This window comes from Podarcis filfolensis, assembly GCF_964270895.1.
Source record: "Podarcis filfolensis genome assembly, chromosome: 13".
NCBI classification, from domain to species: Eukaryota; Metazoa; Chordata; class Lepidosauria; order Squamata; family Lacertidae; genus Podarcis; species Podarcis filfolensis.
Window position 1 is genome coordinate 6,444,505 of NC_139615.1, and position 17,349 is coordinate 6,461,853.

General features: G+C 51.5%; 2 protein-coding genes across 4 annotated transcripts in view; one reads left to right on the forward strand and one right to left on the reverse strand.

The window, feature by feature from the left end:
• The window catches only part of THTPA (thiamine triphosphatase), a 57,909-nt gene that overhangs the window by 2,375 nt on the left and 38,185 nt on the right, over positions 1 to 17,349 (reverse strand). For 2 of the 3 annotated variants that reach the window (XM_083581085.1, XM_083581086.1), the window contains 2 exons: positions 2,702 to 2,826; positions 549 to 1,187 (listed from right to left, as the gene is read on the reverse strand). In XM_083581085.1, the coding sequence (XP_083437211.1) occupies positions 549 to 1,187; positions 2,702 to 2,826 (764 nt within the window). Of the gene's footprint in view, positions 1 to 548; positions 1,188 to 2,701; positions 2,827 to 2,968; positions 3,231 to 17,349 lie in introns of those variants that run through there. The other variant, XM_083581087.1, reaches the window with a different exon arrangement.
• Positions 8,239 to 17,349, forward strand: part of ZFHX2 (zinc finger homeobox 2) — a 32,213-nt gene continuing 23,102 nt past the window's right edge. The window contains exon 1 of the mRNA XM_083580735.1: positions 8,239 to 8,321. The gene's annotated coding sequence lies outside the window, so the exon portion shown is untranslated. The remainder of the gene's footprint in view (positions 8,322 to 17,349) is intronic.

Sequence of the window (17,349 nt, forward strand, 5' to 3'; positions counted from 1 at the left end):
AGATTATGGTATGATCTTAGAAGCTGTGACTTTCAGAGGGGACCCTGCATTTCTGAATCTGCCACTAAACCACTGTATTTTTCGCTGTATAAGACGCACCAGACCATAAGACGCACCTAGTTTTTGGAGGAGGAAAACAAGAAAAAAAAAATCTGAATCTCAGAAGCCAGAACAGCAAGAGGGATCGCTGCGCAGTGAAAGCAGCAATCCCTCTTGCTGTTCTGGCTTCTGGGATAGCTGCGCAGCCTGCATTCGCTCCATAAGACGCGCACACATTTCCCCTTTTTAGGAGGGAAAAAGTGAGTCTTATAGAGCAAAAAATATGGTATTTGCGAGACCCTTAGGTGCTTTCGGAAGAGGATAGGACAAATTTGTGGAGCTGCGATGGCTCTGCTGGGAATTGTGAGTGGGGAGGGCACTGATGTTGTCCTATCTGCGGGCATCAATGGGTGGCATTTGATGGGCCACTGAGAACAGGAAGCTGGGCTAGACGGGCCCCCTTCGGCTTAAGAGGGCACTTCCTGGGTCAAAATAGCCAAACTCCTCACCCAGCCGACTTCCCAGCTCCTGTATCCTCTCCAGAGCCTCTGGAACATCCTGCTCCTGCAAAACCATTGCCTCCACCTCTCCCACGGCATAGCCAAAGTCCATCTCGTCGAGATCCACCGTCAGGCGGAGGCTGGCCAGGCGGTATTTGCACCGCCGGGTGACAAAGCTGGCAAACTCCTGCAGGCCCAGCTCCTCCACAGCTCTGGCCACGTCACTCTGCCAACCCGCGGCCGGGTCCACGCCCAGCAGGCCACAGACGCGGGCCACGATGTCTCGGGGGCAGGTCACTTCCTGGTATTGCGTGGCCAGGTGCGTCCTGCCAGCTCCCTCTGGTGGCTGAAGCGGGTGCTGCGGCTCATGGCTCCGGGCTTCGTCTGGCGGTTCCGGAAGGTTCTGCTGCCCCCGGCTAGCGGCGCCGCCCTCTAGTGGCCGCAGGGGGAATTTTAGCTCCCAGCCAGCCCCTTCGCGCTGCCGGAGCCAATGATCTGCTAGCGTGAGGCGCCAATCGGGAACGTCGTAGTACCGGTCGCGGAAGGAGACGCTGGCTTCCGGCATGGCGCCCAGCGCCTCCAGCTTCTGCACAGCGTCAGGCCCGAAAAGGAACTTCTGCTCCACCTCAATGGAGCCCGAGGCGGAATCTGTACAAGGGAGCAGCAGCGAATTAATTCCGATGCAGCCTATATATATATGTACATAAATATAAAAATACGATTTCCCCAACCCACACATTCCCCAACACAATTCTGCATCGGCCCCATCCTTTTCTGAAAGCTTAATTTTTGAATTTTTTTTTTCTAAAGTAGGAGACAGAATATAAACCCCAGGCTCAAGTCTACTCCCTTGACTTGAAAAAAATGTCTCAACCCAGAGGTTTTGGAGAAGAGGGGGAAGTCATCGCTTGCCAAGCAAAGGCACTCGGACAGCCATCCTCTTAATGGCCGCCCTAAGCCCTGATTTTTAATTCATTAATTTTCTAAACAACAGTGGGCTGGTCAAAATCTGCATTATTACATTTATACCCCCATTCAGTAGAAATTAGCCGACTACTCTTTACCCTGGCCTTTGACACAGAACAGAAATTTTAGGATCTCCTCCTCCCCATTCTTGTGCCAGTACCATAATTAGTTTTAAGCATCTTTTAATGCTATATTTTGTTCAATTTATTGCCTGCCTTTCACCTGAAGTTCCCAGGGCGGGTTATGACAAGGTAATCCCTATGCTACTCCTCCTCCCCACGGAGCCTCAAGTAGGACTCTTTACATTCAATGCACTTTTTCCAGGCAATGCTCTGGGGGCTCTAGTTTATATTTCTCAACAATTGCACAGAGACATAACTATGGGGTCCTAATGAATGTGACATAGGTTAGGGTCCTTCACAGGGCCAAATTTAGGTTTGATGAGGCCCTCAGCTACTGAAGGTAATGGAGCCCTTTATATGTCCAGCTGCGCTTTGTCAGCAAGAAATTGTCGTCGTTTTTTGTGTTGAATGTATGCTATATGGTCATTTATGGACCTCATAGGTATCTAAAGCCACAAAACACTGTTGCTGTATGTGGGTTTTGTTTTATTTGTTTTTTATCTTATATTTTGGAAAGTACATCCAGTTGGTTTTTTTCCTTTAAATTTTTCGGGGTTCCCCAAGAGAGTGGGGCCCTAAGCTATAGCTTGTTTAGCTTATACAGTGATAACTCGGGTTACATACGCTTCAGGTTACAGACTCCGCTAACCCAGAAATAGTGCTCAGGTTAAGAACTTTGCTTCAGGATGAGAACAGAAATCGTGCTCCGGCGGCGCGGCAGCAGCAGGAGGCCCCATTAGCTAAAGTTGTGCTTCAGGTTAAGAACAGTTTCAGGTTAAGTACGGACCTCCAGAACGAATTAAGTACTTAACCTGAGGTACCACTGTAGATTGTTTAGCTTCTATGGCACTGGTCCTGCAGCATGCCTTAATCTGGCCCCACTTGGGGGTGGCTGTCAGATTTATCCCCCCATAAAACAATACCCACTTTGCACCCCGCATTCTCCCTCCCCAATGGCCTTTGCCTTTGCCCACACCGCCCCCTACCGACGCCCTCCACTGCCAGCCGACTGCAGGTCGCGCAGCAGCAGCGCCCCCTGGCGGCGGGGGTTTCCCCTCTGCGCCTCCGACTGACCTTTCCCGACCGGGGAGTCCGGAGACTCCGCCGCCTCCTCGCCGCCATCGGAGCCCGACGCCATGTCGACGCCCGGCAAAGAGGATCGCCGGCCAAAAGAGTGCACAGAAAGCGAGAAGAATGCGCTGCAAAAATAACGCAAAGAAGCAAATCAGTGCACTTTGCAAACCGGGGCTTAAAGGGAGACCAAGTGATGCATATTTTTTTAATTTAAATTTTTAGTTTAAAGCATGCAAAATAACAATAATAAAATAAAAAATAAATCACAAATGGAGGAAGAGGAAGAGTGGCAAGGATGCAGAAGCCGCCTGCTGGTGGGTGGCGCAAAGGCGCCTGGGAGTTGTAGTTTCCCCGCCCCTTCCTGCAGGTCGGCGAGCAGGTGCTTTCGCCGCTCGGCTGCTCCCTCCTTTCCTTCGCTTTTTTCCTTTCTCTCTCTGTCTCTCCGCGCTCTATTTTTTTATTCCTCTCCCCCTGCGCCTGTCTCGCTCCCTCGATCACGGTTGCCACGGCAACAGGGAAGCTGCAATTAAGAACAGCGGGGGGGGGGGAGTGCATTGCCAAAGAGGGAGGGGGCGCGCGCTTAACCCCTTCCAGGCAGGGCCCGGGACGCCTGGGTTCCCCAGGAAGGATAATGGGGAAGAGAGGCAACGCTGGGTTCTGTCTGCAGCCCTGGAAGAAATTCCTTTTTTTCTTCTTCGTTTCTCTCCCTTTAATTTCTACTATATGTTGCGTTCTGCCCACTCTCTCCTCCCCACTCTGAAATGGAACTCTTCCAAGTGACTAATAATAATTAATTCAAAAAAGCAAGTTTCGGCGGGGTTTGTTTTTTTAATTGCTCCGTTAGATGAATGGATTGAACAATATTTGCTCGGCTAGGAAAAAAAGGTGTTGCCAACTGCAGATTTGAAAAGATTCGTGTCTCATTGGGGTGATGGGCTTTTTATAAAAAAAAAATTGTATTTTCACCTGACTGAAAGACAAGGAGTTTACATGGAAGCAGGTAGTGCTGATTAGGAGCTAAACTTCAGGAGATGAATCCTGATACCTTGGACCGGAAACTGAGAAGCAAATCTACCTGCACTGAGATATTTCCCAACATTTGCACACCTTTCCTACAAAGGGCATGTCTGTGCTTCGTAAAAAGTCTTCCTAACCCAAACCCCATTTTCCCCAAACATGCCAAGGAATCCCAGGCAGGCAGGTGAACCACACAGACAGAAGGTAGTCCAAGAATGGCTACACAATATGGATGGTTTTAGTTCCTCTTCACTTCATTGAAACTAGTCAAATAGATAGAATAGCTTTGCAGAAGCTAAGCTGTGTGGGAGATCTGCCAGGGACCCCAACTTCTCTTAGGGAAACAGCAGAGATAGAATGGGGTGCTAAAATTTCACAATGGCAGGAAAAGATCATAACATCATTCAGAAGAAAGGCCCAAGGTCATCCCAGAGCTCTGGCCTTTAGGTTTTATTTATTCTCCCCCCCCCAATTTTATTAAGGTTTTTAATAACACAATACAATTTTTAAAAAACTGATCTAAAGAAATAAAAACAAGATTTTGTTAGGTTTTCCAGGAAACTCAGGTGCAGTTCAATGGCTTCTTTGGCAAAAGTAGAGTAGCAAGGTGGATTATGTTGAAATCGTATCAAGCGCTGACATCCCATAACGAGCAGGAAGGATTATGTGAAATTGACAGGAGATGGAACAGAACAGGCCCAGGAAAAAAGCCAGTCAACACCAGTATTCCCCACCCTTTCAAAATACAAGGAAATTCAAATGCTGCTCAAACATCCCTTTTGTAAATAAAAGTGTCTCCCAAGACTGCCTTTCCAGACTAGATGGCCAGACCTGTTTTTGAATTAATTCGAGAATGTCCTTAGGTATGTTCCTTTGTAAGTAGAGGCAATTAATTGTTTTAAGACTTTTGCGCGTAATTAAGAGTCGGGGGGGGGGCTCCTTGGCTGTGAAAAGTATTAAAACCAGCACCTGTGACATCGACCTACCTTTCTTTTTCCTGTAAGATTGGTCCAGCTAGCGGTCACTATAATATCTCATTTATTAAAGGGCTTTTGCTATTAGCCTGGTCACTGTCCGTTTATTTCAAGTACATTTTTCACCTGGGAACAAACCAGTGCCAGACAATTTTTGCATGATGGAGTCTTTATGAAATTTGCAATATTTGTATAATTCTTTTTTAAAAAAATGGCATAATGTTCTTAAAAGGGTTGTAAGTCAACAATGTGTTGTAAGTCTAGTTCAGAATACTTACAATTTTAACAAAATTAATTTCTCAGCTTCTAAGCTGTGAGAAAACTCTTTCTTGAACACAGCAATCCAGTTAAAGCACATGGCTGTCTGCCCCCAACTGAAGAATCCTAGGAATTGTGGTTTGTTAAGGGTGCTGGGAATCATAGCTCTGGGAGGGGTGAACTACAGTTCCCAGAATTCTTTGGGGTGGGAATGTGCGCTAAACAGTGGCGTAGCGTGGGGGGTGCAGGGGGGGCCGGCCGCACCGGGCGCAACATCTGGGGGTTAGGGTTAGGGGGCGCAAATCCACGGGTTAGGGGGCGCAAATTACTTGCCTTGCCCCGGGTGCTGACAACCCACGCTACGCCACTGGCGCTAAAGGTATGGTGGGTGTGACTTTAACCAACTATTCCTTTGGAGATTACCTTAAAGGAGGCATTCTGCGTTTTCTCTTCAGCTGGGACAACCCCTCTTCTTATAAAGATGATGAAAACAAAGGAAATCAAGTTCAGGGTTTTCAGAAACGCCCAGATGCAAATGTATGCTAATTTAATCGATAACTTATTTGATTAATCGGCTCCAGCTCATATGATTAAGCAATTAAAAATGCCTCTAATTGGGTTGCAGCCTTAAATAATGATGGATGGCAGGAACAAAGCTCTGCGCTTATATGACACCAACTTCTAATGCTTTATTGAGGAGTTGGGAAGATCACACCAGAATGCTCTGAGTGGGGAATGTCCTAAGAGCATGGGTAGGCAAACTAAGGGCTGGGGGCCGGATCCGGCCCAATCACCTTCTAAATCCAGCCCGCGGACAGTCCTGGAATCAGTTCGTTTTTACATGAGTAGAATGTGCCCTTTTATTTAAAATGCATTTCTGGGTTATTTGTGGGGCCTGTCTGGCGTTTTTACACGAGTAGAATGTGTGATTTTATTTAAAATACATCTCTGGGTTACTTATGGGGCATAGGAATTGGTTCTTTCCCCCCCCTCCAAAATACAGTCCGGCCCCCCACAAGGTCTGATGGACAGTGGACTGGCCCCCTGCTGAAAAGGTTTGCTGACCCTTGTCTAGGAGCCCAGACATTCCTTGATCCGAATTTCCCGTGCCATAAACTTGCTAGGAAAGCTAAGAATTTCTAAACCCAGATGTACAACCAGAACCCTGACAGCTCTAGTTAGAAATTGCGGGGGGGGGGGCACTTTGGCCTTCCAGATGTTCTCAGACTCCAGAACCCGTCAGTCCCAGCCAGCATGACCAATGGTCAGGGATGCAGCCACCCTGGGGTTAAAAGGAGCTCAGCAGCACAGCACAGTCCATTAAGATGAATGGGGGGCAGTCATTGTCCCCCCACCCTCACTGAAGGCAGCCTCCATCTCCCTGCCTTCCTATGACCAGTCTCACAGGTGGCTCTGGCTATCCCCTTTGTCCTTGTACACCGCAAAACGAATTTGTCGGCTCTCTGGCGCCACCTAATGTTGGCCTCCCTGCCTTCTGCCCTACCAGCAATGTCCATCACTGGATCACAGGACCTGGCTGGATGCAAAAGAGGTCTGGGCTCTCAAATCCTTGTGCGTGTGTGTGTGTTTGGGTAGATGACACTATGGCTCTTGGCATTCTTCTATGCACAGTTTAAAGTGGAGAAATCCCTCTCCTCTTTTGCCCTTGAGACCCCTGAAGAGGGCTGGAATCCCGGGCTCAGCGCTGTGGGTGGACAGAAGACCCCCAAGGGAAGAGACCACCCTGGGGATGGGCAGGCCATGCAAAATCATTGCCCTTTGCAGAGTGAGAAGATTATTGACCAGCCTTGCAGAGATGCTGTAAAGCAATCGCCTTGCTGAGAAATAAATGCAATTATTTATTGGGGTGTATCTCATCTATAATAATGATGATGGGGTGGGCCGTAGCTCAGTGATAAACTACTTATTATTCACAATGTGACGTCCGAGATTCTGCCAGCCAAAAGGATCGGGTGATGCTGAAAGCTCTTCTCAGGCCCAGAGATACTAGGCGAAGTGGATGACTAATTGTGCCTGGTATAAGACATCAGGACAGCAGAAGACTCTGGACCACAGCTAACCTTGATAAGGTTTCCTCTTCTTGCAGAGGCCAACCCCACGAAGCCTGGAAGCAGGAAACCGAGCGCCACAGCGCTCTGATCAAGGGGGGTTGGCGCGACCCCCCTGTGAAGAAAGGTTGCAGCGCCTGCGACTTTGGAGTTTGCAGAAAAAGGCATGTCAGGGGTGATGGGATAGAAGTTTATAAAATCATGCTTTGCATGGAGAAAGGTTTCTCTCCCTTTCTCACTAGATGTCCTGGTCATGCCAGGAAGCTGAATGTTAGAATAGTCAGGACAGGTAAAGCAAATTCCTTCTTCACACAGCAGATGGTTAGCCGGTGGAACTCCCTCCCACTGGAGGCGACCGACTTGAACGGCTTTAAAAGAGGACTGGACGAATTCGTGGAGGAGAAGAGGGCAGTCGATGGCTACTAGCCACAAAGGCTGTGCTCTGGCAGCAATACCAGTCCTTGGAAACCTCCGAAGGGGAAAGGGCCCTTGTGTCCAGATCCCGCTTGCTGGTGTTCCCCAAGCATCGGGTGGAGACCAGGCTGCTGGGTCCTTGCGGCCTGCTCTGACCTCTTCCCTTCTCACTCTCCCTGACCTACCTCGCGGGGCTGTTGTGCGGAGCGCAACAAAGCCGCGAAGAAGACGCCTTGCTTTGGAAAGGCGCAAAGGCAAATCAAGGCAGCCAGCGAGAGGACGGTGATGCTGACGCCGGCGGCTGCTGCTGGAGCCTTGACCTTGCCGGCTCCGGAGGCGGGGAGGGACTACATTTCCCATGATGCTCGGCTGCACCTGCCGGCTGGCTCCTCCCTCCGGTGCGTGGCTGTGTGTATGTGTGTGTGTGTGTGTGTGCCTGCGTGTAGCTGTGTGTGTGTGGCTGCGGGGAGGCGGGGGGCGAGCGCGGGGCTGAATTGATTATTCCATTGTGTTGGAAGGCAGCCGCCAGGTCCGCGGAGCGAGGGAACGAGGCAGGCGGGGAGGCGGACGAGTGTAAATCAATGGGGAAGCCCCGGCGCGGCGAACCCCATCGATTTTTGCCTGCCTGAGCCGGAGCGAGGAGGAGAGAGGCGCCGAGGAGGAGAGAGCGAGAGGGAGAGCCAGCCAGGCAAGCCGGCCGGCCGGGCAGCAGCCAGACGGAGCCGCGCTGACAACTGCGCCGAGGGAGAGCCCTGCCTCGCCTGCGCGCCCCTTCCCCGATCCAGCCGGGCCGCCCCCTCCCCGCCCGCCCGCCCGCCACCCCACCCCACCCGGCGGCCGAGAGCGTCAGCGGCGCCTGCTGGTCCCCCTCTCTCTTCCCGCGGAGGTGTAAGTGGCATCGATTTCCTATCCCTCGCTCCGAGCCAGCGAGCGCGTAAGCGGGGAGAGAGGCGAGCCGAGAAGGCGGGAGGAGGATCGGGGAAGGGGAGAAGGAGAAGGAGGAGGAGGAGGAGGAGAAGAGGAGCAGCGGCGGCGGCGGCAGGAGGAAGAGGGAGGAGGAGGAAAGGAGCAAGCAGCGCGGCGCGCCGGAGCGCCAAAGGGGGCAGCAGCAGCGGCGGCAGAGGCAGCCGCCCGGAGGCGGGGATGGAGAGGGGCTGCCGGGCTGGAGCGCGCAGGGCTGGCCGGCCGGAGGAAGGAGGGAAGGGAGGAAGGAAGGGCGCAGGGCCGGGCCGGGGAGCGCGGAAGGCGGCGGCGGAGGCGGAGGAGGCGCAGGGCGAGGCGGGCAGGAGGGAGGATGGACGGCGGAACAATGTGCGGGCGGAGGCGGCGGAAGGGAGAGCCGGGCGGGCGAAGCAGGAAGGGGAGCCGGGCTGGGGAGGAGAGTTGGGCGCCGGGGGTCCCCGGGATGGAGGAGAGGGAGACTGGCCGGGGGAGAGACATGGAGGAATGACAAGCCGGGCAAAGCGGAGAGGCGAGGGGGGCCGTTTCTGAATGTGACAGCAGAATAGGCGCGGGGGGGGGGGAGAGGAGGAGGAGGCTGGGCGCGCTCCCGCGTCCCCTTCTTGTTCGGAGTCTTAATCCTGCCTCCTCTCCAAGAAAGGATGGAGGAGAAGAGGAAGTGGTTTTTGTGGGGGGGGGGCGCAGTGAGGAAGAAGTGGCATTTTGGAGTGGGGGTGGGAAGAAAGGGACGGGGTATTTCCTCCCCCCCCCCCGCCAAAAAAAAGCAGGGGTGTGTGTTGGGTCTCCCACCAGCGTTCCCAAATCGCCACCATCTCAGGGCGGGGGAGTTGTTAAGAGTCCTTTTTCGGGACCCCCCCCAGCACTTCTTTCCATTCATTCCCCCACCCACCTTCCTTTTCCTCCAGACCACCTTTCCCTCTCTCTCTCTGTCTCTCTCTCTCTTCCCTTCTTCCTTGCCACACTCTTTCTTCCCCTCCTACCCTTTCCTCTCCCTCTCAAAGGAGGCGATTGCATCTCCCCTCCCTCCCTCCCCTGAGCCTTCCATTCATCACACATCCCTTTCTCCAATTATTGTCTTCCTCTCCCTCCTTCGCCAGCCTCCCTCCATCCCTCCATCCCCTTCCCTTCTCCCACCCTCCTTTCTCTGCCATCTCCCGGCTCCTTCCACCTGTCCCATCCAGCGCCATAAAACACCCTTGGGTGCGCAGCCACCCCCACCCACCCCGTAGTCCCCCCTCTCTCCCCTCCCCCCTTCTCCCCCTTGCTTGGCCTTCTGACCCCTCGCTTCGGATCCGTCCCTTCTCCCCGTGTCCCTGGCTCAGACCTCTGACAGGAGTGATGGAAGGACCCGCGAAGGCCGCCTGGCAGAGGTGTGCAAGCCGGGAGTGTATTTGGGCAGCTCATATTTTCCAGTCAGCGACAGATTGTCGACACGACGCTCCGTTAGCAACTCATTTAATTGATTTTACAATCTTTCTTCCTTCCCTGCCTCCCTCGCCTTCTGCCTTCGCTCGCTCTGTGGCGCTTAGTGCTACCTCGCTTGCCCGTATCTCTCTCTCTCCCGCAACTGTCACTGAATTTGGTCTTTTATGGGATGGGCATTTGAAACTGGAACAGAAAGTTAAAAGCAGGGTTTGGGCTGCCAATTGTTGGACCAGAACTCCTGGGTTCTCCAGAAGTGGGGGAGCCGGATTTACAAAGAGCAAGAATAGGCGATGTGCCCTTATTTCTCTAAAGGGGTTCTCGTGGATTAAAATGTCTGGAAGGAACCAAAACATTTCCCTGCACCCGCCGGCCCCACCTGCCAGTTCCAACATATATTTTGTGTGTTTCTGTTCTGTATATGTGCATTTGAGTTCAAGACTTAATCCTGCACCCTCTGATCTGGTTCCCTCCCCCTCTCCATCCCATAAATAGGGGGCACTCAGTGGCGAGCAAAATGCACTTTGCCCATGTTCAGAGGCACCCTGGTCTTTGCTTTCTGCAGCAGTGTTCCATTTATGCTGGTCCTGGCGTTTGGGGCCATTAAGGTTGCAATCCTTGCCCCCACTTACCTGGGAAGAAGCACCCTTCAATTCAGTAGGACTTACTTCTTCGCAAGACATATGTCAGGGTTGTCCTCGTGGGTGTGTATCCTATGTTTCCGTGGCTGTTTTGTCAAGCGCTTTTAAAAAAATGCACAAAAGCGCTTTATGGTTCGTCAGTCCTGTTTGCCCTTATGACATCCCTGTGCGATGGGTCGCTGCTATTCCCATTTTGTAGATGGGGAGACTGAGGCTTGAGTGAGTGACGTGCTCAGAGTAACATGAGCTGAGAGACTGCTTCTTAGGTTCCCCGAGGTCCAAGTTCACCAGAAATTAATTTGCGGTGTGTCTTTGTGTTCCAGTGCGATTTTAAAACCAAGTCTCTTGATTTGAATGCTCCAGGCAAATTTTAAATTCTAGTTAAGACTCGGGACGGGAGCAAGATGTGTAAATATATGTGTGTGTGTTTGTGTGTATTGGTTTTTGTTGAGATTATCTGGATCTTGCCGCTTTATTGACAAGTATTTTTCAGAGTTGAATTTTGTAAGTGACATTTGCACAGGTTTGGAATCGAAAAAGGCTTTTGAAACGTTTGCCAAGTTTTCTAAACGGTGTGAAATTTCATTTCCGCTCTCGATTCATGCCTCCCCACCACCACCTCGGGCTATGTTTTTTGAATGCTCCCTGATTTCTGAAAGTCATTCCAGGGATTTCAGCTGTGATACTGGCATGTTGGACAGATAGACAGGACTCAGTGGGGTTGTGCTTTAATCTGTGCTGAGGTGTGTTTGTTTGTGTGTGTATAGGTGTGTATATTATATTAATACACACCAAACCCCATGGAGCAGGGGTCCTTGCATCTTCATGCCCTGTAGATCCCTCCTCCCACTTTGAGTCGCAGGTTTTGTGTTTGAAACATGACTCCTTCAGGATCATCACCTGCCCACGCAGGCTGAAAAAGCCATTCTGAGTTTTATTTCTTTCTTTCATTTGCAAGAGCATAGTTTGCATACATTCCACAGTGCCATGCCAGGGCGAGGTTAGAGGTGACCACGACTGCCGGGGAACGGCAGGCGACGCACAACACAAAATTAAAAAAAGATAAAACAAAATAAAGCCGTTCGGCTCGCGCTGCCAAGCCCTTTCAAAGCCACAACCCGAGAAAAAAACCATTCCCTTCCTCCCAGCCCTCAAAAAAATTGAAAATGCAGCCAAGAGACACTTTGGTCTGGCAAACTGTGTGAAACAGCACCAAACACGCGAGTCTCCCCACCCCACCCTGAGAAAACAGCGAACTGGTTGTGCAAAAGCTGGCTTGTGTTAGAAACGGTTTGCTTCTAACTCTAGATGTGTCAGAGTTCCAAGTGTGCTGCTATTTGTAATTGATAACGGACTTCTGTTGTGCGTTTACAATGGACTTTAAAAAAACCCAACTTCTTACAACAAGCCTGCGAGGCGGGCCCCTTGCATTCCTGCTTTTCATTTGAGGAGCACAGACTTTCTGGAGGTCTCTGGGCAGGGCTGAGGCCTGGATCCTGGCCTCTCGCTTCCCCCTCGGACCCTCTGCTGCCTTGGCTCTCCAAAGCTTCTCAAAGCCCCATCTCAGTTCCTAAAAGGCTTGTGGGCTGGCTCAAGCCGTCCGGCTGAGGGCAGTGTGTTGGTTCTCCTCACTCTGATCTTCCCTCATCTCTTGCCCCGGAAGATTTCCCAGAGGGTTTGGCCTACATTTGGGCAAGCTAATAAACAAAACGAGGCACTCTGCATGTGGCCAGAGGCTCTCTCTCTCTCTCTCTCTTGTAAAAAATAAATGAATCATTACATGCTCCATTGAAGGATTTGTTCCGAGGCTGACTCGGATGAAGCCCCAGGAATGGTTAAAATCCCACACTAGTCAATAAATCAATCCCATGCAGACACCTCACAAACTACCAGCGAGGCCGACTCTGTCACACAGTGCATAATTAACTTACGGAAGCTCGTTGCTTGCGGTGCAGCGCATGGTCGCAGGCTCTGATTCCTTGAAAAGGGGATTAGACTAATTCACAGAGGAGAGGGTGTGCGGTTTCTTCTTGCCGTCCCAGCTGAATTGAACCTCCATATATAGAGGCAGCCTACCTAGGAACTGGGTTAAACCACAGAGCCTAGGGCTTGCCGATCAGAAGGTCGGCGGTTCGAATCCCCGCAACGGGGTGAGCTCCCGTTGCTCGGTCCCTGCTCCTGCCAACCTAGCAGTTCGAAAGCACGTCAAAGTGCAAGTAGATAACTAGGTACCGCTCCGGTGGGAAGGTAAACGGCGTTTTCGTGCGCTGCTCTGGTTTGCCAGAAGCGGCTTAGTCATGCTGGCCACATGACCCGGAAGCTGTACGCCGGCTCCCTCGGCCAGTAAAGCGAGATGAGCGCCACAACCCCACAGTCGTCCGCAACTGGACCTAACAGTCAGGGATCCCTTTACCTTTACCTTTACCTAGGAATTACTAGAATCTGGGGTCAAACGACGCAAGAAGGTTGGTGCTGTCATGCCTGGGAATCCCCAGTTACTGGCCGCTCAGGTTAGATGGCCGTTTGGTTTGACACCTTGAGCGCCTGGACAGGGACACATGGAAAGTAGAAGCAAATAGCTGTGCCAGGTTTGCGCGCAGCAAGCGTGCGCCTCACCCCACAAAATGGCAGCACCTCCGGCTAAATGGAAGGAACAGGCAGAGCTTGGTTCTGCCATTAAAGATCTGGTTGTAGAGCCAATTGGCCAGGCCATTGCCTGCTGGGTGAAATCTGGAGCTGGAGAAAGTGGGGTCATGCCACTAGCCCTCAAGAGCCAACAGGATCAGATAGTTCAAAAGCACACAATACACGTTATTCTTTGTAAAGATGCCGTTGGCGCCTTTAGACACCTGTGAGGAGGATGTGGAAGAGGTGACCAAAAGTAGGAGTTAATCAAGGACACATCGTGGGCATGCATCTAGATTTCAGCAATCTCTACAATCTCTCTCTCCCTCAGAGAATCCTGGGAACTGTGCTTTGTTCAGGGTGCTGGGAATTGTAGTTCTGGGAGAGGAAAACTACAGTTCCCAGGATTCGTTGCAAGAAGTTGTGTGCTTTAAACCAGGCATAGGCAAACTTGGTCCTCCAGATGTTTTGGGACTACAACTCCCATCATCCCCAGCTAACAGGACCTGTGGTCATGGATGATGGGAGTTGTAGTCCCAAAACATCTGAGGGGCCGAGTTTGCCTATGCCTGTTTTAAACAAATGTTGGGTATGCCATGCCTTGGATCATGTATGCTGCATTAGCGCACATGGCAGCCGCATCGGTGCAGCATGTACATGCTCTGTGTTTGTCTTGTGAGATTGTTTCACCGTGAAAAAACATTTTCAACTCCACCCATGGTTGCAGTAGCATAGATGGGCTGTAGGTGGGAGAAGGAAGTGTAGTCTCCTGGGCATAGAGACTTGAATTTCCATGGCTCTGTGGCCTAAGTCAAGTCACTCATCCTTCAGAACAGTTGCCCTCACCCTCAGGATACGATTCTGGTAATGCACACTTTCCCCCTCAGCTGTACAATCTGTCAGGGCCACTCAATTCTTAGTAGGACATCTCGACTTGAACCACAAGCCTCAAGGTCCCAGATAGCTCTTCTCCAGTGCCCAGCTTAACACAACCTCGATTCCCCCAGCCCTGCGTTGAGGCAAACGTTCCGCCGAATTGTACCAAGACAAGTCTTGCGGCTAGTTCAGCATGCATATAAGTTGTAGTGCAATGTGTGACTCTCTTTCAAAAATCTCAAGCCAAGTTGCTAGTCCTTATTGATCCCAAACCCGGCTTCTTTAAAGATTGTATCGGAAGTTAGAAAGGGACTTCTTTCTAGTGTGGGGTGTCCAGCGTCGCCCTTGGGCCCTTTGCTTTGCTGGCAGGAATAAGCTATGCAAATATATGCAAATAGGTTTGTTACTTACCATATGTGGAGCTCAGAAACGGTTCCTTTTAGCGCCACATTAAGGTTTGCTTTAAACAGTAGTGGAAGTCTGATATTTTGCCTACCCCGTACAGATCTAGCCTCGGGTACCTGCTGTCACTGGGCTGTAGGTCAGGTGTTGTTGCTGCTGCTGCCGATTTCCAGGCAGGTGCTCACGATGCGAGGAAGCGGTGCCCCTGCATGTCCCACAACCCTCTGGGATGCAGCAAAGCACTCTGGGAGATGGACTCTTGCTTCTGCAGGGATCCGGCTGTCCATGCTGGAAGCTGCGGGGAGCGTGGACTCGCACTTGTGACTCTTGGCGCAAGAAGTCCCTTGACATCATGCCACCCTAGCGGTCTGCCTCGTCTTACCTGTGCGCTGGTTCTAGCCTGTCCACACCTGCGCAGCCCCAGGGCAGGCCTCTGCAATGTGTAGGGGGAAAGCTCTCTCTGATTACACTGCTGTTTTAAAGGGGTTTCTGCATAATGCGGTTTTGAGGACATGTTTTCGTGGGGGGGGGGGAGAGCAGAAAGGGAAGTCTGCCCACACCTGGCCACTGCCCCGGGGGATGCTGGGATAGCTCAGTCCTCCCAAGGCAGACACGCAAAAGCTTGCAAGCAACTCTTTTATTCAGAGTCCTATTTATTTGTTGCATGGTGCCACTGAGACACATGAGGGGTGCGAAACCTTTGGTCCCGGGTCCCAAATGTGGCCCTCCAAGCTTGAAATAATGTATTCCATTTGTTGCTCCACCTACTTTTGCCATGGCCCCGCCCACCGCTGGCATCTAGCCCCCAGGGAAGGTAGTCCTCAGAAGGGAATTTGGCCTTCAGGCGAAAAACAGTTTCCTAGGTCTGATGTTCACGTTTGTCAGGGAACAGAAGTAGAGGGATGGGATGGTCCCTGCCCGGGAGGAGCTTACAAAACATGAAGATGTGCATTTTTAAGAACTTCTCCTCCAGGAAGTGCTTCAGGATAGGTAGAGCATGAAGCTGGATCAGGGCCCACCCCCATTTCTCTCTTTCTCCCCTCTTTCTGCAGGTGCTGGGGTCCCAGCCCCACGCTGCCCCCCCACCGCCATAATTTGCTTGTGATGTTGTGCAATTGTCTTTTAAGACCCGGGTGCCCTTGGAGAGAGAGGACACTCATATTTTGCAACACTTCGTGAATGTGCTCACAAGCGCATTTTCCCACCTCTCGCACTCAAATGAGATTTCACAAGCATGTAAAAACTCAGCAAAATCTCGCAATTCAAATGCACCCACTTTAAAAAAATAAAAACAACTCGGAACATTTTTCAAGGGGCAGAAGTTCAACTTTAATACTTTTATTTGAAAACGAACAAACCTCCAACCTCCAAAAGCCAACCCCTAAACCTTTACATCTTATTGATCAATTCTTAAGGCAGCCGTCGTATTTACACTTTTGACTTTTCTCTCTCCCCACCCCCTTCCCTCTGCCCAACCGGATCCCTAATCAGAAAGAATCTCATTTGGGTTTTGGGATGGAAAGAAACCCACATTGTGAAACTTTTGAGACACACCATTTGGCCCCCAGGTCTAAGGCACATTTGAGCAGGTTGGGGTTTTGACGGGACAGCTAACCTAATTCTGTCATCCTGACTCTCGGATTAATTTATGCACCAGTCCTTGCTGAAAAGCATATATTTGCATACACCAATTTAGAAGGGGTGTGTGTGTGTGTGTGCCTTTCAGCTGCCCCCTCCTCCTCCTCCGTCCCCCCCCTTTCCCAGATTGGAGAGTGCCAAAAAAGAAAACACACACACACAAAACAACCCAGGGTGCCTCTTGCTAAATATTGTATGCAAATCACATACAAATGAAGTCCTAAGTGCGTTGCAGGATTAAACAAAAGCAGGGAGAGGAGGCGCATTAGTCTGTATATTCGCCCCCCCCCTTGTCTCCCCTTTTGCCCTTTAGAGGAAAGAGAGTTGGGGGGGGGGAATCAGGCCTTTTCCCCCCAGTTTTTTTTTACAAAAGCAGCTCCCCTCCAGACCACGCTGGAAATCTGTTGTCAAAACCAACCTTAACCTTCTCTTCACCCGCCCCCCCCCCGCCCAACCCCCTTTTCTTCCTTCCCTCTCCTGGATGTTAACAGGACTCTCATCAACCAGTTTAGCAAATATTTGATGATGGGGAGCTGGAGAAGAGAAGAGGAAGGGGGTGCGCGGCAGATTTGATAAGAGGAAGGCGCTAAGGGGAAAAATTATGGGGGGGGGACGGTTTACAGATCGGGGCTTGAAGGGCATTAGCCCAAGCTTTGGTGGGTGGGTTTGGGGGGGGAGAGGGAGGGAGAGGAGAGGAGATCCGCCAGCGCCTCCCCTCCCCGCTGCGCAGGGTAATTTAAAGCGCTGCCTGTCACTGTGCTTCTCGTTTTATTGACTCTGGCTGCCTCCCCTGTCACCCCTAGACATTAATCTCCCCGTTAATCGCCCTGCGCGGAGCCCCTCCCCCCCTCTGCGCCTGCAGGACCCCCCCCGCCTCCTCTATGGGGGGAGAGAGAGAGAGAGGACCCCCCCCCAACAACCTCTCCTCCGCCTCCTCTTCTTCCCCCTTTCTTTTCTTCCGTGGCCTGCCTTTGCCTTCTCTTAATATATATCCAAAGAGGATGCAAACATCATCAGCCCCCCCCCAATATCCCCTTTCTCTTCCATGAATTTATTCCTCGTTGGGTTTTCATCCCTCTTTCCCTCTCTCTTCCCCCTCCATCTCTGCACTTTCTTTCTCTCTCTCTATCCCACCCCCCCAAGCCAAATCCTTCCCCATCCCTCGCCCTTTTCATCTCCTCCATTTCTCTCTCTCTCTCTCTCTCTCTGCTGCCTTCTTCTCTCCTCTCCCTCCCTCATCTGTCACGCTTTGTCCTTTGCATTCCCTCCACTTCATCATGCTGGGGTTGCCCCCCCTATTTCTTCTCCCCCCCCACAACATCCTTCCACTATCTGCCTCCCCTCCATCCCAC